This window comes from Mizuhopecten yessoensis, unplaced genomic scaffold, assembly GCF_002113885.1.
Source record: "Mizuhopecten yessoensis strain PY_sf001 unplaced genomic scaffold, ASM211388v2 scaffold11185, whole genome shotgun sequence".
Classification (NCBI taxonomy): Eukaryota; Metazoa; Mollusca; class Bivalvia; order Pectinida; family Pectinidae; genus Mizuhopecten; species Mizuhopecten yessoensis.
Window position 1 is genome coordinate 641,950 of NW_018408922.1, and position 27,681 is coordinate 669,630.

At 38.6% G+C, this 27,681-nt stretch overlaps 2 protein-coding genes across 5 annotated transcripts in view; both read right to left on the reverse strand.

Moving 5' to 3' along the window:
- Positions 1–304: 304 nt before the first annotated feature.
- On the reverse strand, positions 305–27,657 carry LOC110440588 (kelch-like protein 11). Its single transcript, XM_021483733.1, has 5 exons — positions 27,632–27,657; positions 9,732–9,752; positions 7,318–7,472; positions 6,081–6,165; positions 305–5,758 (listed from the first exon to the last, which is right to left on the reverse strand). Exons 3-5 carry the CDS (start codon positions 7,444–7,446, stop codon positions 3,966–3,968), a joined length of 2,007 nt encoding a protein of 668 aa, XP_021339408.1. The 5' UTR covers positions 7,447–7,472; positions 9,732–9,752; positions 27,632–27,657; the 3' UTR covers positions 305–3,965.
- The window catches only part of LOC110440589, a 170,203-nt gene continuing 159,570 nt past the window's right edge, over positions 17,049–27,681 (reverse strand). Inside the window, exons 3-18 of one of the 4 annotated variants that reach the window (XM_021483735.1) lie at positions 27,237–27,391; positions 26,704–26,863; positions 24,337–24,541; positions 23,906–23,964; positions 23,255–23,383; positions 22,898–22,951; positions 22,538–22,586; positions 22,153–22,187; positions 21,156–21,236; positions 20,872–20,931; positions 20,425–20,490; positions 20,003–20,061; positions 19,408–19,528; positions 18,886–18,944; positions 18,454–18,525; positions 17,049–18,008 (exon numbers count right to left, since the gene is read on the reverse strand). In XM_021483735.1, the coding sequence (XP_021339410.1) occupies positions 17,846–18,008; positions 18,454–18,525; positions 18,886–18,944; positions 19,408–19,528; positions 20,003–20,061; positions 20,425–20,490; positions 20,872–20,931; positions 21,156–21,236; positions 22,153–22,187; positions 22,538–22,586; positions 22,898–22,951; positions 23,255–23,383; positions 23,906–23,964; positions 24,337–24,541; positions 26,704–26,863; positions 27,237–27,373 (1,509 nt within the window). In that variant the 5' untranslated portion in view covers positions 27,374–27,391 and the 3' untranslated portion in view covers positions 17,049–17,845. Of the gene's footprint in view, positions 18,009–18,392; positions 18,526–18,885; positions 18,945–19,407; positions 19,529–20,002; positions 20,062–20,424; positions 20,491–20,871; positions 20,932–21,155; positions 21,237–22,152; positions 22,188–22,537; positions 22,587–22,897; positions 22,952–23,254; positions 23,384–23,905; positions 23,965–24,336; positions 24,542–26,703; positions 26,864–27,236; positions 27,623–27,681 lie in introns of those variants that run through there. The other 3 variants (XM_021483734.1, XR_002461751.1, XM_021483736.1) reach the window with 3 other exon arrangements.

Here is a 27,681-nt window from a genome sequence, read left to right on the forward strand (position 1 = left end):
TTAGAATCTGTCGAGCCCTTCAGAAGTGGGTCTTTTCAGAGCTGAAATTCACCAATTTTCCCCTATTGGGCCCTGCTCATCACCACCCAAGTGAGGATCGGGATATCAGAATACCTTCACTTTGAATATTTGAGTCTTTGGTCCAAGAATGCAACATAACCAATTTTGTTGAAATTTGATCAGGTTTTCACGATTAAGGATTTGGGGAAAAAAAGGATGACAGCCAACATTTACTTCACCGTATGCCAGCTAATCACCAGTCCCTCGTACCTGGTGAGCTAACAAATACACTATAAACAACACGATAAATCCCATCATTCTTTTATTAAACATTGTTGTGGTGCTGATCTGGGATCAAACATGAATCACTATTATGCTAAATTTTGTAATAGAATTAAACCACTTGTCCCCCTTTGTTGTTCAGTACATTAAAATCACAGATTGGATATTGTATACTTCCCCTTAACGACCTCACCCGTTTATATACCTGGTGAAGAGTTAGAGATGTGATTCGAACTGTTCTTTTGGTCATAAGACTTCTTTTCTTCTGAATGTTTGGGCAACACTCTTTTTTTGATCTTCCGTTTAAAATTGCAAATATGCAACTTTTATATGTTGTTCAGATTTTGATTGCTTGCTTAATATTTATCTGAATGATATTTAATTGCAAAAATAATTATTGGATATTGCATCAAAATAAACCTGACTTCAAATTCCAACTGCAGTTAGTAAATAAGTGTATATTGGTTTTACAGAAAAATTACACCAGTATTGAGTATTGATATATAGGTATATAACTTGTTAAAATGATTATGTTTCACAACCTTATGGACCAGACAAATATAAAACACAGAAGAGTTGGTAGAGAACACGGTCACCAATTTGATACATAACTTCTTCATTTCTAGACTGTGTTAAAACATTAAAATCTCCGATAGCTTCAGATTATTGCTCGAATATGCTCACAGATGATAAAGATTTTTAAAAATTATTATTAGGTGGATAATTTATTTATTTTTTGCAGAGAAATACAAATTATTACATGTATTTGCCTGTATTAGAAATAACTGAATCACAAAACCAAGCATCTATATATATATAGTCACTTGAAAATAAGACAAAACACAATATACAGCTGATCAGCTAACATAATGATACTTGTTATCGGTCAGGTGACTCTAGCGTTTATTTTTTGTAGACTAAAGTTTGTGGATATTATCAACAATTTTTTTATTTTATTTTTGCTCGGTTTTACTGCCGAATACAGGCTGTTTCCCCTAGCTAAAAAGTGCCTTATTCTCCAAAAATTACCCAAAACTGGGGAATATATTCCCAAATTCAATACAAATAATGCTGTATTTTCCCAATTTATAAACAAACTGGCTGTTGTAAAAATTTAGGTAACAAAAACACTGAATAATCTATAAATGTAATGCAAATAGTTAAACTCTCATTCAACCCTGAATTTCCTCAGACAAGAATGTGAGAAATTACATGCTTTCACTTAATCCTAAATAACTGATTTTCTCCTCTTAAATTTGTTTGAGTGTCAGTGTCACATCAAAACAAATATAAGAGGAAATAGTCAGTCATTTCTGACTAGCTTTCACTCCAAATTTCAAATTCCAAACACAAATGAAAACATTTCATAAAGAAATTCTCCATACAAAGAAAGACATTTAATTTATTGCATCATATTTTGATGTCTAATTAAGCCTAATTGTAATAAGTGTTTTTTGTGCCCACAAAGAACATGAAAATCAAAATGCATTTATAACAAAAGCCAGGGGATCTAGATGGGAACTCAGAAATTATGTTTGTGACAAATTGAATCTATGTGACAAAATTTCTTTCCAAAGGATACAAACACAGTAAGACCCCTTTATAATACCACATTTTGTCTGGGTAAATTGAAATTACAAGGAGGTTTGGCGATATAATGATGGTGATGCATAAAAGTTTGTAACGAACAAACGAATATGGTATCATGAAATACAGCAGACTGGTGCTATAATTAGAAGGTGGCAAATTTATACCAGCACTACACTTGGTGTGTTAAATGTAAACTGAATTCTACAATCCACCAAAACTGTTTTATTGTGTCGACACTAAAATAATTGCAGAAAATTGTACTACAGTTTATAACAGTCAGAGGTAAGTGGCAAGGTCACAACTAACAATAGATTTATTGGGGGGATTTTAGAGACTTTAAGGAACAAACTGATGTAAAATAAGAAAGAATTCACAAAAAAAAAATCCTTGTTTATAAGATGAACATATATATATAAACAGGTACATGTAAACAAGCACTGTGAAATTTTCAATAGTTTTGAAATCGATCTGGATGAAAACAAAATTAATTCAGAGTATGCATTTGGAACGGTGTCATGTCAAAATGATTACAATTAATTATAATTATGACAATAAGCTACAGAATCTATTTGATCCTGATCTAGCAGACTAAATGTTAATACAAATTTTACAAGTTTGAGTATCAAAACATATTTTGTGACACCAAACATTTCTCACTGTGTAAAAAATTGCCTCTAAGAATGTTCTTTTCTCAAAAGTTTAGAAAACCTCCAATTTAATATATTTGCTTTTACAGAACAGTGTGCAGACTGCAGCTGATACCGTATACACATAGCATGAATATTTTTGCAGTTTTCAAGATTACATCGACTGGAACCACAAATTCAGTGGAACCTCAAATATGCAGTCACTTTCAACACTCAAGTAGCTAGATAACAACATAACTGGAATAGTGGAGCAATTTGTATAAACAAGAAGCCCAAATGGGCCTGAATAGCTCACCTGGTATTAATCTCACACCAGCAAAACAAAAGCAACCTTATTAAAATGAGCTAAATTAAGCAAAATTCACCATCCTAACCTTGGCCTTCCAGTTATTGAGGACTGGAGTTGTTTCAAGATTTTAACATATTTGATCTCTGGAACTTTGAAAGGGGCCAAGGTTATTTATTTGAACAAACTTGGTAGCCCTTTATCCAAGCATGCTACTGGCCAGATAGCATTACCCTGGGCCCTTGGGTTATTCAGAAGAAGTTGTTTGAAGGTTTTTAATCATCAACCATTGTGACCTTGAGAGTGACGGACAGAGATGACAGATGTTGACCACGAGCCCTTCATAAAAATAAAAGCTAACTTGACCCTTTTGGCCAGGTGAGCTAAAAACCGTAAAATGAAAAGCAAACAATGTAAATACCATATGTATACTAGTTACTAACAAAAGATCCCTGTGTAATGCTGTATTTTGTGACCAGTATATCATGTTAAGTATAAATAGTATATATATATATGAAATCTCAGGACAACCAACATCTCTCGGAAAACTGACTGGAAATCTTATTTCCTTTCTTCTTGTGACTGTTTGAAATGGGCTCCATTACAAAACCATGAAATAGTCCTAATTTATATGCAATAGGTTACATTGTGATGTTTTGATCAGCTCATCTATCACATTCACATGGTCAAAAACACAGCCATCTTAGTGATCTAAGGGAAAAGGGAACCAGAATCAACAGTCGTCATGGTGATTTGAGGGGAAGTGGATTAATTAAAAGTAGTTGTCATGGTTATACAAGGGGAAGTGGAATAAGCAATATGGTCATGGTGATTTGAGGGGGAGTGGAATAAGCAGTCGTCATGGTGATTTGAGGGGAAGTGGATTAATTAAAAGCAGTTGTCATGGTTATACAAGGGGAAGTGGAATAGGCAATATGGTCATGGTGATTTGAGGGGGGAGTAGAATAAGCAGTCGTCATGGTGATCACAGGGGAAGTGGAATAAGCAGTTGTCATGGTGATCACAGGGGAAGTAGAATAAGCAGCTGTCAGGCTGTTGTACAGGTGACCAGTGAGGGGATAATAATAGCCATCATTCGAGCGACAAGAGGTGAATTTGTTGATCAGTACCAGTTCTCCAGCGACACGAGAATTTGATGATCAGTACCAGTCCTGATAGGGATCCTGATAGGGATCATAATAGTCGAAGTAGTCTTCCCAGTGATCTGAAGGGAAGTCTTCTTCATCATCATCATATGAATAGTCACAATCTGTGTCATCATCTCCTTCATCAAACGAACATTCAACGTCATACACCGCCTGGCTCTTACGTGTGTGGTACACACAATGTGGACAACTGATGTGGCATCGCACATGGTCTGCCGGCATTTTCACGTGGCAAATGGCACTCTGCATCACAGCCTGTGGCATATTTTCCAGCTTGGTCCACTTCCTTTTCTCAAAATTGAACCTGAAAGCGGTATCCAAGAGTTTCTTGGTTGAGGCATCCTTTCCGCCAAATACATAAAAGTTGACGCCGTCCGAGTGATAAGAGAAATCCTGGCGGGTAGGATCCTCGGGTAATTGTGACATTATCTGTCCCTTGACCCCCTTCCATCGTTTGTCACTGAAGGAATACTTCTTGGCAGTATACTTACCCATCCTACAGGTGACAAGCTCATTTTCTATTGGAATCAGTATGCTGTCCCAAAACGCTCCTTTGGATTGGTCAAGCTTTTTCTCAGTGACTGCATCGTACATGACAAATTTTGCATATTGACGACTCTTCTTGCCCTTTGCACCGTGTTTCCACACCAGCACACAGACGTGGCGATTATTGACCCCGAGAGAAGTGATCTGTGCATTGGTGGTGTTACCCTGGAAGAGATTGCACTTGATAACACTCTCCGTGTCTTCCTTGACTTCTAAGAGGACTGTCTGCCATTCCTCCACAGGTGGGGTTTTGTGTGCTGAAGGCATATTACCAGATACAATTGCATACAGACGACTGTTACACGACACAATATTCTGGATGAACACATTTGTAATACTGTCCGGTATTTGGAGTCGAAAGCTTGTCCATGTCTTCTCTTCAATGTTATATTTGTACACAATGAAAACTGAGTCGTAGTTTGAATGAGCCGTGTTGAACACGTACAGGTAGCCCAGGGGATCATAGGTGACCACTGGTTTTCTCATTTTCACTGGTAAGGGAGCTAACTCTATCCAGCGTCCTTCGTTCACAACAAACCCATACACAGAGCAAACAGATATACTTTCCGAGAAAGGGAATAGATGGAAGAGATTGTTGAAGTAAAGTCCATCACCACTACCCCCTGCCACGATAACAACATCTCTCATTCCTGAATCCTCTTCAATAAGTCCTGCCTTGTATTTTGATTTGACACTGAGCACCTCATCTTTACATTTTTCACTGCCGCTAACAAATTTATGTTGCTCTACCTCTTCCTCAAGGTACTTCTTTGGAATGCCAAGAAGATTCAAAGCACAAAACAACTCTTCAAAGTAGGTCAACCTTACCTCCTCTTCAAACTGCACCCAGCGAACTATAAACCGAAAAAAGTCTGACTGAGACACATAACATAATGACAGGTCGGTCACAAGGGACAACACAGAATCGTGTGTGAGCGACAAAATGTCTTCCTTTTGCATCACTTCTGGTAGATTCCCTCGTAAGAAATCAAATGCCCTTGTGTAAAGGTCAAGGTCATAGAGACTACACATGAGACAGATTCGTACACAATTGTCCGTGTTGATGTTGACGGAGTAGAGGTAGTCCTGGCATGCTCGTTTTAACTCCATGATCTGGAAATAGTCGGCCACCTCTAGGAGTTCCTGTACGTTGTCGTAGCTGATTTTCACATTACCAAGATACAGGAACTCTAAAGCGGAGCGGACGGCGCCAGGTTTTCCAATGTGTAGCTCGACTGTCCCTGCGGCAAGAATGAAATAAAATACAGGTACAATTTGTAAATGGTATAGACAAAAGGCCCAGTGGGCCTGTATTGCTCACCTGTGATCCAGTGGTGTTGGAAAATACGCTTCACATGTATGATTTTTAATTGGGTCAATGTTATTTATTTAAACAAACTTGACATCAAGCAACTTATCACAATATGCCATGTATTATTACTCCACACCTTACTGATATTTATCAGGAGATTTACAGATAGTTTACTCATATGAGTTAATTGAAATTTCTTAACACAAAACTGATTGCCAAAATGTACCAGAAAATAATCACTGCATACATACCAGAAAATCTTTCTGCAAGGCCGCTGTCGTAAAGGGACTGAAAGTATGGACAGGACACCAGCACACACCAGTGGGCTTTTATCTCCTGCAGACATAAATGTTTGATAAACATTAATTAGAAAAACTAGAACCCTGATGTAGGGACGCTATAATAGACAAAATGTGAATAGTGTCTACCATTTTAAGACTACTAACAGATGAACCTATTGAGCTACATGTACCTTGTCGCTGGTGATCAACCCAGTCTAGCTCTGCTACATTCTACCTACCTTTTTATAAGTCTTTGCCCCTGAAGACAACACTTTTTACAACCAAGGTTCAACAATCATTACTTTGAACAATACTGAAAGAGCAATCTCAGAATGTTACCTAATTTGCTTTAATTTGCAGACAACACAACATGAAGCTATAATGATGCTGCAGTTCATTACACATCCATTCCTTTTCTGACCTGCAGGAACACTGGTAACTTCTAGATCTTTTGTCATTTGTAGTGTTGAGAATCGGATGAGACATCATAATCATTTATTGGAAGACTTGTAATGAACGATTAATTGATTATAATATCAAAACTTTGGTAAATACATTGTGTGGTGTTTAGTACGCCGCTATCTTTACCTCATAGCACGAGTACAAAAAAATACTTTGGATACATTGCAGTTTTAAATAAATTTAGCATAATATCATTTGAGCAGATTTCGATTTTTCGATTGTTAGATATTGTAATCGAGTGCTTACTTTTTCACCTTATCTATTGACTTTCGACTTCTTTTGATTATAGGAACACCACTAGTTAGTTGGTTTAGTTTTATAGGGTTTCATGTCCTATTAACGGCTAGGGTAATTCAAGGACCAACTCCATGTCTGTAATGTATGTGTGTATGTGTACTGGAGGCAGTATGTTGGGGTATTTGCCTCCTTGAAGTAGAGCGCATCTCATGCAAACTTTTTAGTGCCACCTCAAACTCCAGCTCAATATAACACATGAACAGGCACCCAGCATAGTATTCCAACCAGTCACATTACACTGACATGTTGTCTTTAAAATCAATTTATTCTGTAGCATATGATGTGTATAATGAATGAACAAATTATCATAAAGATGATAGAAACATAATGTCTGTTCAGCAGCCATGTTGAGAAGAAGATTAACATCCCTATATATATATATACAGTGGGATAATCTATAAACACACTTAATTTTGACACTTAGACTGATCAATAAAATCTGACCTACCACATTATCCACCACCAGAGTGACATCACAAAATTCTGACTGTGACATCATCTGGTCATGAAGGTGCTGCTGCAGGAGCAAGGCATGGGCACTTTTGCTGCCGAACTGCCTCGGAAATGGAATATCCATGATGATCCCTTCTCACCAAGACAATACTGCAACAACAAAAAGGTAAAGATAAATATCATATACATGTGCACCTCAATACAATGCCCTTTGCTTTAATAACTTCCAATCTCGCTTACATCAAGGTCCTTGTTTCCAATTTTTCTTAATCATTTTTTTTTGTTCACTCTTGATATCTCGCTTTATTCCTTTCCAATGCTAAATTTCACCGTCCAAACAGTGCCAATATAACAAGGTTTTACTAATAATAGGAAATTATTATTATGTAGGAAATCAATATTATGTAGAACTTGTCAATTTGAAATAAAGATGTTGAATGGAACCAAAAAAATATAATTATACAATGCAATCGAACAGACAAAATAAGTGTAACAGGAGAGGAACAAGAGGCACAATGGGCCTGCATCGCTCACCTGGTATTAATCTCACCCTTGTAATCTTAAAAGTAGACTAAAATACAGCTACAAGCATAATATCAGTGTTTGATTCATAAGAACCTATTAAAAGATTTAAACATATGACACCTGTGACCTTGAATATCGAACAAGGATATTAGGTTTAAAGTGGGTCAAGGTCATTCATTTGAACAAACTTGGTAGTCCTTCATCCCAGCATGCTACATGCAGGCCCAATATCAGTACCCTGTGCCTTTTGGTTATTGAGAAGTGTTTTGAAAATTTTAAGACATTTGAACCCTGTGACCTTGCAAGTGGGTCAAGGTCATTCATTTTAACAAACTTGGTAGTCCTTTATCCCAGCATGCTACAGGCCGAATTTAAGTACCCTGGGCCTTTTGGTTATTGAGAAAAATTGTTTGAAGATTTAACGACATTTGACCCCTGTGACCTTGATAGTGGGTCAAGGTCATTAATTTGAACAAACTTGGTAGTCCTTTATCCCATCATGCTACTGGCCAAATATCATCACCCTTGGCCTTTTGGTTATTTAGAAGAAGTCGTTTGAAGATATTAAGACATTTGACCCATGTGACCTTGAATGTGGATCAAGGTCATTCATTTGAACAAACTTGGTAGCCCTTCATCCTAGCAATATGCTACAGGCATACTATCAGTACCATGGGCCTTTTGGTTATTGAGAAGAAGTCGTTTGAAGATCTTAGCATATTTGACCCCTTTGACCTTGAAAGTGGGTCAAGGTCATTCATTTGAACAAACTTGGTAGCCCTTCATCCCAGCATGCTACTGGCCAAATATCATCAGCTTGGGCCTCTTGGTTATTCGGGCCACTGGTGAAGCTAAAAATGGTGACGACTTATTAAGCGGGACCTGCATTGAACCCGAGACCTCTAGACTCTAGATCTATAGAGGTGCTTTAATTACCAATCAATTGCAACCCAGTCAAGTTTACTAAATTTCTCTCCCCTTTTTGTAGTCCTCATCCCTAAAGACAACACTTATTTACAACCCAGATTCGGGTATTCCTTTGCCAAGCATTCACACAATGCTTGAAGCAAGGAATGTCTGTGGTCTCAGGCACCCTATTTATAACAGGAGAAGATAAATGCATGGTCAGACTAGGATTTGAACACTGCTCCTCTAAACTTTCAAACAGACGCTCTAACCAATTTAGCTACCTGATTACAAAAATCAACCCAGTCCATTGTACAACATGCATGAGTATTGGAATTTTGGCTGAATGTCAGCCCTGAATATCTTAAAAACATATAAATATGACTTTACTGCAGGCAGGACATCATCCAGCCACTCAATGAACCAACTCACATGAGCCACAGGGGTTAGCAACTATTTATATGTGATAAGAATAATTTCACAAAGATTAGTTAGTATAAAGAGAAAGCATTTTAGACGTTATTAAATGATTGCTGGTAGGTACATATAACTGTAAAGCTCGAGTTTGCTCTGGCCCTTACACCAGCCTTTTAGATATTTTGACGGATAGATGTATGTCTACCAGATAATAATGGACTTTTATCATTTTATGCGCAACCGCACGAACACTATCAATAAGTGAACGAAATATAATCAAGACATCTCCAAAGCTAAAAAGCTTACATCGATGTATATTACAAAGAAAGATACAGCGAAAGAAATCAGTGTAGTGTCGCCCACCCGGCCATGTTCACCAGACTACTCACTTTTTTGCCCAAATGTTGGACCTAACATGGGAAGAATTTTGAAGAGTCAACAATATTTACAATGTATTAACAGTGTCACTTGTAACTAATGACATACAGTGTATGTGTTGACGTTGTTGACTTATAACCCCGACTGTACAAACTTATTTACGAAAGTCGTGTAAATACCTACTCATTTGCCTTGAAGGAAGACTTTTGGGAGAGTCTATAGCTATAAGCCCGTGATCTCGTCGGGCCCGTGAACTCGGCTACACAATATATGATGACGTCATCTACGTTTACTTTCGTTTTAAGGTATAACGGGCAGCATTTAGGGAAGTGGGCGTAACATTATAAAATAGTAAAGATAGGAGGCTTGTGAGGTGGGTATAACTCTATAATGGCAAATAAAGTGGGCACAACATTATAATAGCAAATATGAGAGGCCCGTGTAGTGGGTGTAACATTATAATAGAAAAGATTAAAGAGGCCCTTGACGTTGGTGCAACATTATTATAGCAAAAAAGGATGCCCGTGAGGTGGGCGCAACACTAAAATAGCTAAGATAGGAGGCCATTGAGATAGGGGCAACACTATAATAGCAGAGATAAAAGGCCCGTGAGGTGGGCGCAACACTATAATAGCTAAGATGGGAGGCCCGTGAGGTGGGCGCAACTCTATAATAGCTAAGATAGGAGGCCCGTGAGGTGGGCGCAACACTATAATAGCTAAGATAGGAGGCCCGTGAGGTGGGCGCAACACTATAATAGCTAAGATAGGAGGCCCGTGAGGTGGGCGCAACACTATAATAGCTAAGATAGGAGGCCCGTGAGGTGGGCGCAACACTATAATAGCTAAGATAGGAGGCCCGTGAGGTGGGCGCAACACTATAATAGCTAAGATAGGAGGCCCGTGAGGTGGGCGCAACACTATAATAGCTAAGATAGGAGGCCCGTGAGGTGGGCGCAACACTATAATAGCTAAGATAGGAGGCCCGTGAGGTGGGCGCAACACTATAATAGCTAAGATAGGAGGCCCGTGAGGTGGGCGCAACACTATAATAGCTAAGATAGGAGGCCCGTGAGGTGGGCGCAACACTATAATAGCTAAGATAGGAGGCCCGTGAGGTGGGCGCAACACTATAATAGCTAAGATAGGAGGCCCGTGAGGTGGGCGCAACACTATAATAGCTAAGATAGGAGGCCCGTGAGGTGGGCGCAACACTATAATAGCTAAGATAGGAGGCCCGTGAGGTGGGCGCAACACTATAATAGCTAAGATAGGAGGCCCGTGAGGTGGGCGCAACACTATAATAGCTAAGATAGGAGGCCCGTGAGGTGGGCGCAACACTATAATAGCTAAGATAGGAGGCCCGTGAGGTGGGCGCAACACTATAATAGCTAAGATAGGAGGCCCGTGAGGTGGGCGCAACACTATAATAGCTAAGATAGGAGGCCCGTGAGGTGGGCGCAACACTATAATAGCTAAGATAGGAGGCCCGTGAGGTGGGCGCAACACTATAATAGCTAAGATAGGAGGCCCGTGAGGTGGGCGCAACACTATAATAGCTAAGATAGGAGGCCCGTGAGGTGGGCGCAACACTATAATAGCTAAGATAGGAGGCCCGTGAGGTGGGCGCAACACTATAATAGCTAAGATAGGAGGCCCGTGAGGTGGGCGCAACACTATAATAGCTAAGATAGGAGGCCCGTGAGGTGGGCGCAACACTATAATAGCTAAGATAGGAGGCCCGTGAGGTGGGCGCAACACTATAATAGCTAAGATAGGAGGCCCGTGAGGTGGGCGCAACACTATAATAGCTAAGATAGGAGGCCCGTGAGGTGGGCGCAACACTATAATAGCTAAGATAGGAGGCCCGTGAGGTGGGCGCAACACTATAATAGCTAAGATAGGAGGCCCGTGAGGTGGGCGCAACACTATAATAGCTAAGATAGGAGGCCCGTGAGGTGGGCGCAACACTATAATAGCTAAGATAGGAGGCCCGTGAGGTGGGCGCAACACTATAATAGCTAAGATAGGAGGCCCGTGAGGTGGGCGCAACACTATAATAGCTAAGATAGGAGGCCCGTGAGGTGGGCGCAACACTATAATAGCTAAGATAGGAGGCCCGTGAGGTGGGCGCAACACTATAATAGCTAAGATAGGAGGCCCGTGAGGTGGGCGCAACACTATAATAGCTAAGATAGGAGGCCCGTGAGGTGGGCGCAACACTATAATAGCTAAGATAGGAGGCCCGTGAGGTGGGCGCAACACTATAATAGCTAAGATAGGAGGCCCGTGAGGTGGGCGCAACACTATAATAGCTAAGATAGGAGGCCCGTGAGGTGGGCGCAACACTATAATAGCTAAGATAGGAGGCCCGTGAGGTGGGCGCAACACTATAATAGCTAAGATAGGAGGCCCGTGAGGTGGGCGCAACACTATAATAGCTAAGATAGGAGGCCCGTGAGGTGGGCGCAACACTATAATAGCTAAGATAGGAGGCCCGTGAGGTGGGCGCAACACTATAATAGCTAAGATAGGAGGCCCGTGAGGTGGGCGCAACACTATAATAGCTAAGATAGGAGGCCCGTGAGGTGGGCGCAACACTATAATAGCTAAGATAGGAGGCCCGTGAGGTGGGCGCAACACTATAATAGCTAAGATAGGAGGCCCGTGAGGTGGGCGCAACACTATAATAGCTAAGATAGGAGGCCCGTGAGGTGGGCGCAACACTATAATAGCTAAGATAGGAGGCCCGTGAGGTGGGCGCAACACTATAATAGCTAAGATAGGAGGCCCGTGAGGTGGGCGCAACACTATAATAGCTAAGATAGGAGGCCCGTGAGGTGGGCGCAACACTATAATAGCTAAGATAGGAGGCCCGTGAGGTGGGCGCAACACTATAATAGCTAAGATAGGAGGCCCGTGAGGTGGGCGCAACACTATAATAGCTTAGATAGGAGGCCCGTGAGGTGGGCGCAACACTATGATAGCTAGGATAGAAGGCCCGTGAGGTGAGCGCAGCACTATAATAGCTAAGATAGGAGGCCTATGATATAGGGGAAACACTATAATAGCTAAGATAAAAGGCCTATGATATAGGGGAAACACTATAATAGCTAAGATAGGAGGACCGTGAGGTGGGCGCAACTCTATAATAGCTAAGATAGGAAGCCCGGGAGGTTGGCGCAACACTGTAATAGCTAAGATAGGAGGCCTATGATATAGGTGAAACACTATAATAGCTAAGATAAAAGGCCTATGATATAGGTGCAACACTATAATAGCTAAGATAGGAGGCCCGTGATGTGTGCGCAACTCTATAATAGGTAAGATAGGAGGCCTCTGAGGTGGGTGCAACACTTTAATAGCTAAGATAGGAGCCCTGTGAGGTGGGGGCAACACTATAATAGCTAAGATAGGAGCCCTGTGAGGTGGGCGCAACACTATAATAGCTAAGATAGGAGGACCGTGAGGTGGGCGCAACTCTATAATAGCTAAGATAGGAGGCCTGTGATTTGGGCGCAACACTATAATAGCTAAGATAGGAGGCCAGGGAGGTGGGCGCAACACTATAATAGCTTAGATAGGAGGACCGTGAGGTGGGCGCAACACTATGATAGCTAGGATAGAAGGCCTGTGAGGTGAGCGCAGCACTATAATAGCTAAGATAGGAGGCCTATGATGTAGGGGAAACACTATAATAGCTAAGATAGGAGGACCGTGAGGTGGGCGCAACTCTATAATAGCTAAGATAGGAGGCCTGTGAGGTGGGGGCAACACTATAATAGCTAAGATAGGAGGCCCGTGAGTTGGGCGCAACTCTATAATAGCTAAGATAGGAGGACCGTGAGGTGGGCGCAACTCTATAATAGCTAAGATAGGAGGACCGTGAGGTGGGCGCAACACTATAATAGCTAAGATAGGGGGCCCGTGAGGTGGGCGCAACACTATAATAGGGAAGATAGGAGGCCTCTGAGGTGGGTGCAACAGGTGGGCGCAACACTATAATAGCTAAGATAGGAGGCCCGCGAGGTGGGCGCAACACTATAATAGGTAAGATAGGAGGCGATATAGGGGAAACACTATAATAGCTAAGATAGGAGGACCGTGAGGTGGGCGCAACACTATAATAGGTAAGATAGGAGGCCCGTGAGGTGGGCGCAACACTATAATAGGTAAGATAGGAGGCCTCTGAGGTGGGTGCAACACTATAATAGCTAAGATAGGAGCCCTGTGAGGTGGGCGCAACACTATAATAGCTAAGATAGGAGGCCTCTGAGGTGGGTGAAACACTATAATAGCTAAGATAGGAGCCCTGTGAGGTGGGCGCAACACTATAATAGCTAAGATTGGAGGCCGTGAGGTGGGCGCAACACTATAATAGCTAAGATAGGAGCCCTGTGAGGTGGGCGCAACACTATAATAGCTAAGATAGGAGCCCTGTGAGGTGGGCGCAACACTATAATAGCTAAGATTGGAGGCCCGTGAGGTGGGCGCAACACTATAATAGCTGAGATAGGAGGCCCGTGAGGTGGGCGCAACTCTATAATAGCTAAGATAGGAGGCCCGTGAGGTGGGCGCAACACTATAATAGCTAAGATAGGAGGCCCGTGAGGTGGGAGCACACAGTTACCCAGAAGTTTGACAATATATCTCCTCCTCTACACTCAGCTTTCAGGAATGACAATTGTTTGAAAAGTGTGGAAATAAAAAAGTGACTTCATTTTTGATGTGGTATTGAAATGTTTATTATAATGAGATTATATATTTCTCCCACTCTAATAAAATTTGCAGGGTAAGACTTACATTATTTAATTTCCATTTCTGCTTTTTACATCGATCTTTATATAATTAAAATAATATAAATGAAATCTCAAAATAAGCAATGTTAAAGTGCTCGTGACTTATTCAACATGTTCAAAGTACATGAATTTGGCAGTTTCTGAATGCATAAAATAATGGCAGAAGAGATCAATATACACATGTAGACATTATATGCAATTTTTTGGCATGTAGCCAACCAGTACATGATACATATACAAATCAATTTTTATGATTTTATTAGTTAAATTGCAAAGAAAAAAAAGAAAAGAATGATTTTGTACAAAACTTGTTGGTACAATGTACATCTTTCCAAATGTATTTCATCATTAATTTAGTCTTAATCTATTTTACTTTTTGTTTTTCAAACAAACAAGAGACCCAGAGGGCCTGTATCGCTCATCTGGATTTGTTCAAAGTATTTGATATGAGGTAAAGATATAGCACTAAACAGTAGGTACTGTCTGTACATATGAAATTTCAGAAAGGTCCATCCATTATTTCTCTAGATATAGCGAGAACAAACTTCAAATGACAAAATATATATATGTATATGCCCCATATTACCAATAGCAGATAAGATACATTCCATACATTAGACATTTAACATTACAGTTGATATCATTAACTCTAGTTTTCATTTTTAAATGAATTACACTTCATATTTAACTTTCACACTTATTCAATACACACTACTCAATAAATTAGCAGCATGAAAAAAGACTCTCGTACCATTTGTTACAACATATATGTACATATTTATACCCAACACAAAATGAAATATTACCACAATAGTAGGTCAGCTTTATTATTTCAAAACAATAAAAGTGAATAGTTCAATATATTGAATAAAAAACCTGTTATATACCTATTACTTCTTTATAATACCTGGGGTGACATGGACTGCTGCTTCATCAAGTAAACAAATAATCAATATAAAATCTCGTTCTATCACCACCCGTTAAACCACCACCCTTGCCAACATTGTGAGAGAAACAGATTTTTTCCCTCTGAAATATCTCTGTTAAACCGCCAAACTTGCATACAGCCATCTCGTTTGAAAAACAATAGTGCTAAAACACCATGTGAACCCCTCGTTATCTATTGCCTCCGCCCAGGTTATTGCTTGAAAGTGAGTTTAACTAGTGTTGTCACAAGTGCATGGACATGTTACTATGGTGATTTGCGGTGATTCCCTTGTTATACTGACAACCTCAATATACCGCCAAAATTGCAATGAACAGAAGGTTGCCGTTTGACGGATTTTACTGTACCAGCTGAGCTTTAAACAAATGTTAAACTTAACTTCATTCTTCATATTACCTTAACAAGGAACCTGGGGGCACAAGCCGACCGCTTCTGATTTTACACGAGTACATTATGTACTGAAGTATAGGTAAACCACAAAAGAACAATAAAGTCATGAGCATTACTTTTTGAAACCTGCTATGTGAATCAGATGTAAAAATTCAACAATCTAAATTCATCAGGTCAGCAAAAGCAGCCTTATCAAACCTTTTTTTAATCATGAACAATATAGACTATACAGTAAATTGAAAAACAAAAGTTATGATGCATATGAAGTGGTGAAATGGTTAAATTGTTGTAAGCAGATACCCAATTGTAACTCCCGTTACTGTACAATTTCCAAGGCTCTGCCCATTCTCAAGTGTTGACTCACTGAAGACCACCTCAGCTTTTTAATATGTATGTGCTTTACAATATGTTAATATACATGTTCACTACGAGTAACCTCAAAACATGTAATAATCCTAGCAATAACTAAAACATGTATATGGAGCTCAAGCTCATACCCACACAGTTAAACCTATACCATTGGCGTATATATTTTCACGCACTCAAATTTTAGTATAGTATCAAACTTTAACAAGAGGCCAAGAGGTCCTGTATCGCTCACCTGGATATCTAAGCAATCATGACAAAATATTCTCCAATTGAGATCCAAAGGAATATGCCAGACCCCAAGGCCAATCCAGGATCAATTATAATATCATGACTGCATTTGTATTTATAGTTTTGGGGTGGGGATCTTAACCATTTCAAAGTTATAACCAAAGGGTTATAAGTCTCCAAGGGTGGGGCAGACCCCAAGGCCATCCTGGAAGCATATGTGCATTCATTTCTTTATACTTAGCAATTGTTTATATGGTTATAGGGTGGGGATCTCAACTGCTTTCAAGCTGTGACTAAGAAACTAGGTCCCTAGGGGTTCAGTCAGACCGCAGGGTCTATTCTATTATCATGACTGCATTCATCTCTTTATGCCCAGCATTTGTATATATAGTTTTGGGGAGGGGATCTCAACCGTTTCAAAGTTATGACACAGGGACTATGTCTCCAAGGGTGGGGCCAGACCCTAGGGCCAACCTGGAAGCAACTGTGCATTCTTCTCTTCATACAGTGGGGATCTCAACCATTTCCAAGTGATAAACTTATTTTGGCCTCACCCCTTAGCCCAGGGGGTCAGCCCCAAAATTTGTACAATTTTGAATCTCCACCACCTAGGGATGCTTCCAGTCAAATATGGTTGATATCCATCTCTTAGTTCCAGAGAAGAAGTAGCTTAAGGCAATATAGCCAAATTGCCTGCTTTTGGGCCCGCCCCTCAGCCCCCCGGGGGGTCACCACCATTTGTACAATATTGAATCCCTACCACCTAGGAATGCTTCCAGTCAAAATTAGTTAAATTCATGGTATGGCATAAGCTCACCTTGGTCCTTCAGACCCAGTGAGTTAATAAATTAGCGCATTGATAATTTGGTGCACCACCAAAATTTGCAATAGAAACAATATATAAGAATTCCAATTGACACATTCTTAAATTGGTGCAATAATTAAAGTGCGAAAAGTGCTAAAATAAGACTATCTCTTAAATGTGACAATACCAAAATTGGAACACTTTTTTATGATTATATATAAATGTTTCCTATTTAGCTTTTGGAGCACTATGACATAAAGATAGATACCATTCATCTATACTGCAAAATAAAAAAGGCTGTCACATATCTAAAACGTGTTCAATTTTGGGTACCCTCATGTAACAGTTAAAGTTAAAGTTGAACAATATAAGTTAAAGCTATGATTCTACAACAAAATGCATTAAAATACATTACATGAATGGGAGGTGAGGGGTCAAAAGGGGCTGCTAATTAAGGCTCCCTGCATTTCCATTAGGCAGAGTTCTGGTTAGGGGTCTAGAAGTGGGGCACTCCCAGTGTTAATATCAAGTTGATATTTAAAACACATGTATAAGGATAGGCTGCGCATGTTTTCCCTAGCCAAAAGGGAATTATTTTCAACCAGGCGCTAGCTGCTGTAGGAGAAATATGTAAAACCATGTGCTATGGTGCCCAACACGTTCAAAATCTAACATAAGAATAGATAACCAAATCAAAACCATCAAAGTGAACAATATGGTGGATGGGTAGATGTAAAAAGACTAGGAGAAAATAAATTGAATTACTTCTTTCCAATTTTTTTTTGGAAAACTTTCCTCATTGTGGTGGCAGATGTTTGACTGCAATCCTCGTCTGCATTCAAATATGGCATCTTCTTCACCATTTCAACTGTCACTGCCAGGCATTCTTTTCCAAGTACAGTTTTAATGTAACTGTCAGCTTCACTGAAAGTAAATTGACTATGAAAGATACAAACACTATAGTATGATATCTTACATAATGTCACGTACATACCAGGATTTAATTATGAACACCCCACATGACTGCAGGGCAACTCTTTGCATTTTGAACTGCATATATATACCAATAAAGGAAGCACAGAATGTTTGGTTATGTGTGAATTTATTAGATGGTACGGTTGTCAGTGAAGTCATTTAAATGGTAACCTTGATACATCAATTATGATTTTTTATAAGATTATATATATGTTTGTTAAAAGTTATCAATTTGTTAAAAAAGTAACTGCCTAAGTCAAATTATCATTATGCAACAAATTCTAGCCTGTGACGGCATTCATACTGTTATAAATGCATGCAGTTCCTATTTACCAGTTATATTTGGAACAGATACAGAGATGGTCCATTACAAATGTTCTGTTAAGATACATACTAAGGGCTTTGTGTCATCCGGTCTTGAAGTTCCTTACTTGCTCCCTTTATTGAACCCCATTTCGTAAATATACTGTAGAATAAAAACAATACCTACACATAGTAGTTTATTCTTTCATTCAATCTTGTCTAACAACCTTAACTACATTTCAATTCAAAATATTCAACAAAAGTATGATGAGAGAAATTAAATACTGCAATGAGAACTTGCACTTAAAACATCAGGCCCCATCCTCAACTCTTAAGATAACTTCAAATCAGAGATTTTCCATACACAATACAATTTGCCTGAGATCTTCTTTCTTACTTTGAGATGTTTTAAATGGCAAAGACTTTGGAACAATAAATAAGATCCAAATACAGCCAATATTATGTATTTAATAAGCTGGCTATTTCTACAATACAATGGTAATTACAATACAACAGTTATTACCAAGTTCCAATGTCCACATAAAACCCCCTTTCAATCCATTGTTCCAAAGAATGCTGCACCTAAGGTAAATAAATACATGGTATAAGCAGAGACGTATATACTGACTTTATATGTCTCTGGTATAAGTGACAGCAACCAATTAAGAGAGTGGAACAAGTGGCAGTCAAAGCAGTTTTAGATTAATTACCTTTTTATAACTACCATTTAACTAGCAGATGTAAAATTGATGATCATTCGTATAAATTGGCTTTATAAAGTTTCTAAAATGTTCAATAGTATGAGTCCGCATATATCTACTAGTATATCTGTGCTAGAAAAATTGTGTCACACTTATAATTTGTATCAAATTTCAAATAATGTTAATATTAAATTTGATACATTACATATTAAGGGTTATAAATTGTAAATAAAATATATTAATCAAATGATGGCTTTATTAAGCACAGCATACTGAGGTAAAAATGCATACAAAACATGACAATTACTTGCACTAAAATGTAGTGGGATATTGATGATACTTACTGGTTGATTGAAAAAAGAAAGTCCATATCCCTTGTTTTTCCAGTCGTCTGCCTGTCCATTCATTATGAACTGGGAATGTCTAGATAGCCATTCTGGGTTCAAATTACAATTTCGAGAAATGCTGTAAATGAGTATTTTGGTATTGTAATTTGTTATACTTTATAGGTTTATGTTGTAATTTTATTTGACGTATGCACACCAAGATGATTTAAATTTTTGAACCATATGCTTTAAAAATTAAATACATATTTTGGAACAACTACTTTTTTTTAATATTATCCGGTACATTTAGATATCCTTATATAACTGTGTTGGTAGTAAACATTAGGTTGATGACTATATTAATGCTAAAAGACTTACTATTTTGGCTTGAATAATAAAAAAAAAAAACATAAAATATTTGTAAGTATTTCAACAAATATACAAGTAGACTAAAAAGAAATGGACCCTCATCATAACATAGTTTCGAACAATTATGACATGAACATACCAGAAAAGTTTTACCTATTATGAATGCAACATTAGATACAATGCGGGTTGGGAGTGAGGTTGAAGTCATTGTGTGTCCCACAACTCTTGGAAGACATATAAATACCTTTTCCTGGAAGCCTGTGTTTTCACTATTTCCCTCATTCGGTTATGAATTTGCTGACTCTGTAAATTTGAGTGCAAAAAAAGGTTATGCAGGAATGAAGTTTTGGTATGAAATTGTAAATGTAGAATTTTAATGTAGAATATAAATATATGCAGAGAGAACTGATGCAAACCTATGATAATATGGTAAGCAAATCATCATGATTAATCTTAGCACTGTTGGCCAGCTAATACTTTTATAATGCTGGCTAATTGTACAACAAAGATGGCTGATAAAGGTTACACTACACTGTTCCCTAATTGACAATGAAACAGTCTGAACTAGGTATCTCTTGGAATAGGTGTTAAATAAAGTTCACTAACATACTCTATAACAAACAGGTTATAGAAATTGCAAACATGGAACCTATGTTAATACATTACATGTTTTTTTATGTCAGCAAGATTAATCATGCCTTCCTGGTCTCTCTGGTCTGCATCACTAACATACTGTAAGAAAGGATATTTTACTTGGTAAGTCAAAATGATAAAACGATAGTATGAGAGAGAGAGAGAAATTGTGTGTAGAATACCTATTAAATAGATAACTAAAACATTTTAACTTTTGATCACATTTCAGTAATACCAACCATGCATTTCCAGTACTGAGGGAACCAGCAATCAAGAATGGTGGTGACTTACATACTGATGGGAACATTATATGCCTTATCATTTCAGAATAGGACATAAAATGTGCAGAGGCCATTAAAACAGGTTTATCTGCTTACGGCTGTTCTCTTTCCAAAGTTTAAAGTAACTGAAATTGCAATGAATTACTGATTATGTAAAATTTGCATGAAAAAACCAAAAAACACTAAACAATGTTTTTACCTTTGGAAACTCTAAGGGTGGCATTATGCTTTCTTCTTTGCTGCGGTCTGTCTGTAAAGGCTGTACCATAAATAGAAGCAATAAATGTACATCTTTTGCTCTTAAATATTGGTACAGTTACAAGTACATAACAGTAATCATGCATACATGTAACACTATATAGTTTGGATTAAATATATAAGTAATGAATGGTTCAATGCATATTGGCTGTAACAATTAAAAGAAAAGATTTTGTTTTGTATGTTGACACAATTTTGATATACAACCTTTATAAAGACAGGTACCTTTTCTTCGAGAAAGTCGTTGTTCTCGGTTCTACAAATCCTGCGGCGTTTATTAGTTTGGAGCAATGGTGGTGGTGCAGACTAACAAAGAAATGATAATGGTAAAGTAAAGGTTCCATGTATAATACTACTAGAACAGGCTTGATATGTACAACTTAATTAAGGGTTTACAGTTAACTTCCAACGGATGCAGGTTGCCCATCCATATATATAAATATGAGCTTATTTTTAATAAATAACTGATAAATATCATACATGTACATCAAAATGATCAAACATACTTGAATTTTATCAAATATATAAAACATGCACTATATCTCTTTTCTTTTGCATGGTTCATTAATTAGTTTGTGATTGATACATATTTTACATATGAATTCATCCTTTGACGTGTGTTTAGGAACTGCATACTGGTACTTCAAGCTAAGGCATTCGATGTGAAATCAAAATCTACATTTGTCACAGGCAATCTATATATATCATGATTATATAAATTTGCTTTTAAATTGTACAAATACCATGAAAATCCTGCAGATATCAATTTATATAAACTGTAACCTATGTATAAAATTAATTTAGATATTTACACTGAATATCCCCTACCAAGATGTTAGGGTGTCATGGATAACAGTATATGTAAACAGTTTATTGTAAATGATAATGTTTACTTATGTAGTTTTACAAATCTATTTAAATAAGACTTGAGAAGACAAATGTACAGGTATTTACATTTACATTTACTGGAATACCGTGAAGGGCTGTCAAACAACATCACCTCCCAGGTATTATGCAAAATACTTTTTGAAATGTTTGGTCTTGCTTTGGAAAGCTGTTTTGAGGATTAAAATCTAATTAAGAAAATGTGCACTACTTAAGTCCAACTTTAAATAGTTTCTAAACACAGATTAATTAAAGATGCTTTATTTTGTCTGAATAACAGTCTTTATTACATATTAAAAAGTCACTTTTTTTTAAAGGTTCAACAAGCTGCTTTTACCTTTTCTCCTTCCATTGATTTCTTGATGTTGTCCACTGAAACAAGAAATATAGTGCCAAGTATTGCGGGCAATCCGTATTTGTGTACAAGTAGAAGACCAAACAATTATATTTGAGAAACATTTCTGACATACATGTACAGGTATCATCGTTCTGACAATCAATGAATATTGGTCATATACAAGGATAACATTGTTTTGTCTTTTAGATTGCCTGTTCAATTCTTAATGCATGTATGACTGGTTATGAATTATAGCAACTTATACACCAATAAAAACTGCTTCAAGCTTTTACAATCGGGAGTTATATTATACAAGTGGGTTCATACTTTTGATATAATATTGTTTCAAATGTGATTTGGATACAACACAACTATCTTTACTTACGGTTTGCCTTTTTCACTGGTTCATACACAAAAGAACTTCTCTTTCTTTTCTGAAAAGTGTTCATGACATAATGACTGACATGCTAATTAAACACTATATTATTATTGTGGCACTAGTCTTACTTCAAAAGATATAATTTCAGCTGTCCATCACTAACCTCAGCAATATCAACTACAATCATGACCTATATATTGTACATCCAACGTTGAACTCTATGGAAATGACAACTACTATGTAAACACTATCCATTAAATGAGGAAACCAGAAGCTTTAGGCTTTATAAAGATACAAAAAGGCATTGATAGAAAAATTGCAATACTTTTAGTATATCTAAAGCAAAGACAAAACCCAAAAAATTACCTTTTGTGGGTTAACCCGAAGTTGACAAGTGTTTCTGCATGCCAACATGTAGTTCTGTAGACAAAACAGATTGGAGAGATTAAGGCTTAAGAATTAAGCATCATTTATTGTTCAAATTGTACATGTTGATAGTTGAAATTTTTTTTATATGTGAATTACATGCAAATATTATTTCAATTTGGAGCACCCCCAATCAGCACACATAGATACAGCAAAAGTACACTGTACAGTTTTTTTATTTACCATTACAATAAGCTATAATATAGGTGGTGACTAATTTTAGTTATAAGTCAAATATTCTGTCACAAAAGTTTATACTCTAGAAAGCATATATTCAGACACATTTGTTAATATTACCTCATCTTCATATTCCTTCAGACAAAATTTGCACAGGTATGGATTTGCCTGTATTTCAGCTAAGTTGGTGTGTCCTGTATTATCCAGACAGCTCAAGTGAAACCACTTTGGACAAGAGTCACACTGAATCTGTAATAGCACAGTTAATAGTACATATTTTATTATACCATATTTCTGTAAGTACTACTTAACAGTTATCATGAATCTTAAATTGCTCCAAGACTTCTTGAGTAAGATGACAAGATATACAGAGGTATTGTCATACTTGCAGATCTTTGTATAAAAGTTTGAACAAATATGTCAAAGAATAAAGTTGTGAAGTGGTCAGACTTGTGTTGCATAAGACCCTAGGGACTGATATCAGTATGACACTTTTTAAAAGGATTTGTGTACAAACATATACTAAGTAGCTCTTAGAGACTGACCTTCCATTGGTGGATATGTATGTAGATCTAGATTTAATTGTTATGTTTTTGTTATGATGATGTGAGGGTACAGTGGACCAATCACTTACATAATCCATGCTTAATTTAGTCTAGTTTGGAGGACCCAAGTTAGCATATTTCCTTTCCTGTTACATGTTCGTTTGATACCAATTCCTTTGCTCCTTCATTAATGTAAAAAATAGTTTTTAATTTATATTTGCCTCACCCAGTGACATTCTGAAGTCTCAGTTAAACAACACTTCCTGCAATACATGTCAAGTGGTTCTGAAATTTAAAAATCAGTTGTTTTATTTGTTTTATAGATATTTACCTTTTTAGAACACCAACATATAGATTTTAAATGACTTTCCATTGGATATAAAGTATAACAGAATATTCATAGCTTTCATGAGTGTCTGGTACTGATTTTGTTTTAAAGATATCAGTATAGTATTTAAACATACATGTAACAGATTCAAATAACGTCATATTTGAACAAGAAAGTGTGCGCCATCTTGAATGTGCCACTCAAAGCAAATCTTCATGCCATTTGCTATCAGGTTTAATATGCTTATTAAAATGCCTTTGACTGTGTAGTATGTAATTGATTGGTATGTGCACTGTGCATAGGGAGTGATATATAAATCCTTGAAACACCTTTGTAGCTAGCATCAGTTGCTAGTTGCTTCTTTAAGTCCTCCATGAGGTTGGTGCGTCTTCTATCTTTTTCCCAAATTCCAGAAGCATCATATTCCGTATATACAGTTATATAGCGGATAATGATCTTAGCACTGCATCCTACCTTTTTGCTTCGCTGCAAATAGTGTCTTGAAGACTGTGCATAGTCATGCAAATTAGGAACCTACAAAAAATATGATTTCAATCAATTCACTTGTACAAAGAAAATAGTTTTAGAGCACTATAATAAGGTTGATAGGCCTCCTATCTTAGCTATTATAGTGTTGCACTCACCTCACGGGCCTCCTATCTTAGCTATTATAGTGTTGCACTCACCTCACGGGCCTCCTATCTTAGCTATCATAGTGTTGCGCCCACCTCACGGGCCTCCTATCTTAGCTATTATAGTGCTGCGCTCACCTCACGGGCCTTCTATCTTAGCTATCATAGTGTTGCGCCCACCTCACTGGCCTCCTATCTAAGCTATTATAGTGTTGCGCCCACCTCACTGGCCTTCTATCTTAGCAATGATAGTGTTGCGCCCACCTCACGGGCCTCCTATCTAAGCTATTATAGTGTTGCGCCCACCTCGCGGGCCTCCTATCCTTGCTATCATAGTGTTGCGCCCACCTCACGGGCCTCCTATCTTAGCTATTATAGAGTTGCGCCCACCTCACGGGCCTCCTATCTTAGCTATTATAGTGTTTCCCCTATATCATAGGCCTCCTATCTTAGCTATTATAGTGTTGCGCCCACCTCACGGGCCTCCTATCTTAGCTATTATAGTGTTGCGCCCACCTCACGGGCCTCCTATCTTAGCTATTATAGTGTTGCGCCCACCTCACGGGCCTCCTATCTTAGCTATTATAGTGTTGCGCCCACCTCACGGGCCTCCTATCTTAGCTATTATAGTGTTGCGCCCACCTCACGGGCCTCCTATCTTAGCTATTATAGTGTTGCGCCCACCTCACGGGCCTCCTATCTTAGCTATTATAGTGTTGCGCCCACCTCACGGGCCTCCTATCTTAGCTATTATAGTGTTGCGCCCACCTCACGGGCCTCCTATCTTAGCTATTATAGTGTTGCGCCCACCTCACGGGCCTCCTATCTTAGCTATTATAGTGTTGCGCCCACCTCACGGGCCTCCTATCTTAGCTATTATAGTGTTGCGCCCACCTCACGGGCCTCCTATCTTAGCTATTATAGTGTTGCGCCCACCTCACGGGCCTCCTATCTTAGCTATTATAGTGTTGCGCCCACCTCACGGGCCTCCTATCTTAGCTATTATAGTGTTGCGCCCACCTCACGGGCCTCCTATCTTAGCTATTATAGTGTTGCGCCCACCTCACGGGCCTCCTATCTTAGCTATTATAGTGTTGCGCCCACCTCACGGGCCTCCTATCTTAGCTATTATAGTGTTGCGCCCACCTCACGGGCCTCCTATCTTAGCTATTATAGTGTTGCGCCCACCTCACGGGCCTCCTATCTTAGCTATTATAGTGTTGCGCCCACCTCACGGGCCTCCTATCTTAGCTATTATAGTGTTGCGCCCACCTCACGGGCCTCCTATCTTAGCTATTATAGTGTTGCGCCCACCTCACGGGCCTCCTATCTTAGCTATTATAGTGTTGCGCCCACCTCATGGGCCTCCTATCTTAGCTATTATAGTGTTGCGTCCACCTCACGGGCCTCCTATCTTAGCTATTATAGTGTTGCGCTCACCTCACGGGCCTCCTATCTTAGCTATCATAGTGTTTCGCCCACCTCACGGGCCTCCTATCTAAGCTATTATAGTGTTGCGCCCACCTCACGGGCCTCCTATCCTTGCTATCATAGTGTTGCGCCCACCTCACGGGCCTCCTATCTTAGCTATTATAGTGTTTCCCCTATATCATAGGCCTCCTATCTTAGCTATTATAGTGTTGCGCCCACCTCACGGGCCTCCTATCTAAGCTATTAAAGTGTTTCCCCTATATCATAGGCCTCCTGTCTTAGCTATTATAGTGTTGCGCTAACCTCACGGGCCTCCTATCTTAGCTATCATAGTGTTGCGCCCACCTCACGGGCCCCTGTCTTAGCTATTATAGTGTTGCGCCCACCTCACAGGCCCACAGGCCTCCTATCTCTGCAATTATAGTGTTGCACCCACCTCACAGGCCTCTTATCTGAGCTATTATAGTGTTGGATCCACTACACTGGCCTCTCATATTTGCTATTATAACAGTATAGACCTATCTGGTGGTGTTGACCTAGCAGGCCTCCTACTTGTGACAGAGGCCTTTGCTGACACATACATTCTTTTCTTTTTAATATTAATAGATCTATAGAAAACCCTTTTTATATTACCTGTTGTTTCTGTGTCTTGGCCCTTTTATGCCCTTTTCCATACTGGCACTGTCTGATAACATGCCTTCCTAAGGCAAATGCAGGACCAGTAATGGATAAATCTTTGTGGGTCCACAGCAGGCGACCAACAGCTTCTGGCTTCCTTGCTTTGTCATCATGCCTATAAATATTTTATATAAATATTTTCACTCATAACAAATCAACTTTTAAAGCTTTGAGATATGAAAATACCTTTAGGAAATCAACATTGTGTAAATGATTTAAGTTATTTCTTACTTATATACATATATACTACTCGACACGAATATACAGTGTCAAGAGTACAGATCGATGATCTTTTTTCCATCTATATTCAGAGGATGTGTCAATGATCTAGAGCATCCACTCAAGTCACAAATGGATGTTTTAAATTTCCTTTTAAATCTTAATGAAGCTATGATGTAAAAGTTAGACCGTGCATTGTTATGGATCGTTATGTGCCATGGCTATCTAAATGGCCAAACGTAAATTTACAAGTCATGACAGACACTAACCATGATACAAACTGTGTACCGCTCTGCAGCCGATGTGCTTCAAGTACATTGTCAAGCTGTTGTTGAGTTGTAACCCATCCTTCTGTATGATCCACTCCTTTCAATGTGACATTGAACCCCTCAACTGATTCTGCCATCCGTATCTGTATCTGTATCTACATGTATATTATTACCTGGTGATGTTGTTGATTACATCCATTATGTGAAATTCATTATTAAGTCATTATTATTATTATCATTAGAATTTCCCGGCTACAAATGTGTGATCGATCAAAAGGAATGTCGCAGCTACACACGTGTGCTCGATCAAAATGAAAGTAGATGACGTCATCATATATTGTGTAGCCGAGTTCACGGGCCCGACGAGATCACGGGCTTATAGACTCTCCCAAGACTTTTAGTCATCACACGATTACTTCCCTTATCTTTTGCTCTGATAAATAAG

Bases quoted from the DNA above. Each gene is read 5' to 3' on its own strand.
- LOC110440588 (XM_021483733.1), bottom strand. From the start codon at position 7,446: ATGGATATTCCATTTCCGAGGCAGTTCGGCAGCAAAAGTGCCCATGCC. The intron at 6,166-7,317 runs GTAGGTCAGATT...TTATGTCTGCAG, and splicing joins CTCTGGTGGTGGATAATGTG to GAGATAAAAGCCCACTGGTG. The intron at 5,759-6,080 runs GTATGTATGCAG...TTCTTGCCGCAG, and splicing joins CCTTGCAGAAAGATTTTCTG to GGACAGTCGAGCTACACATT.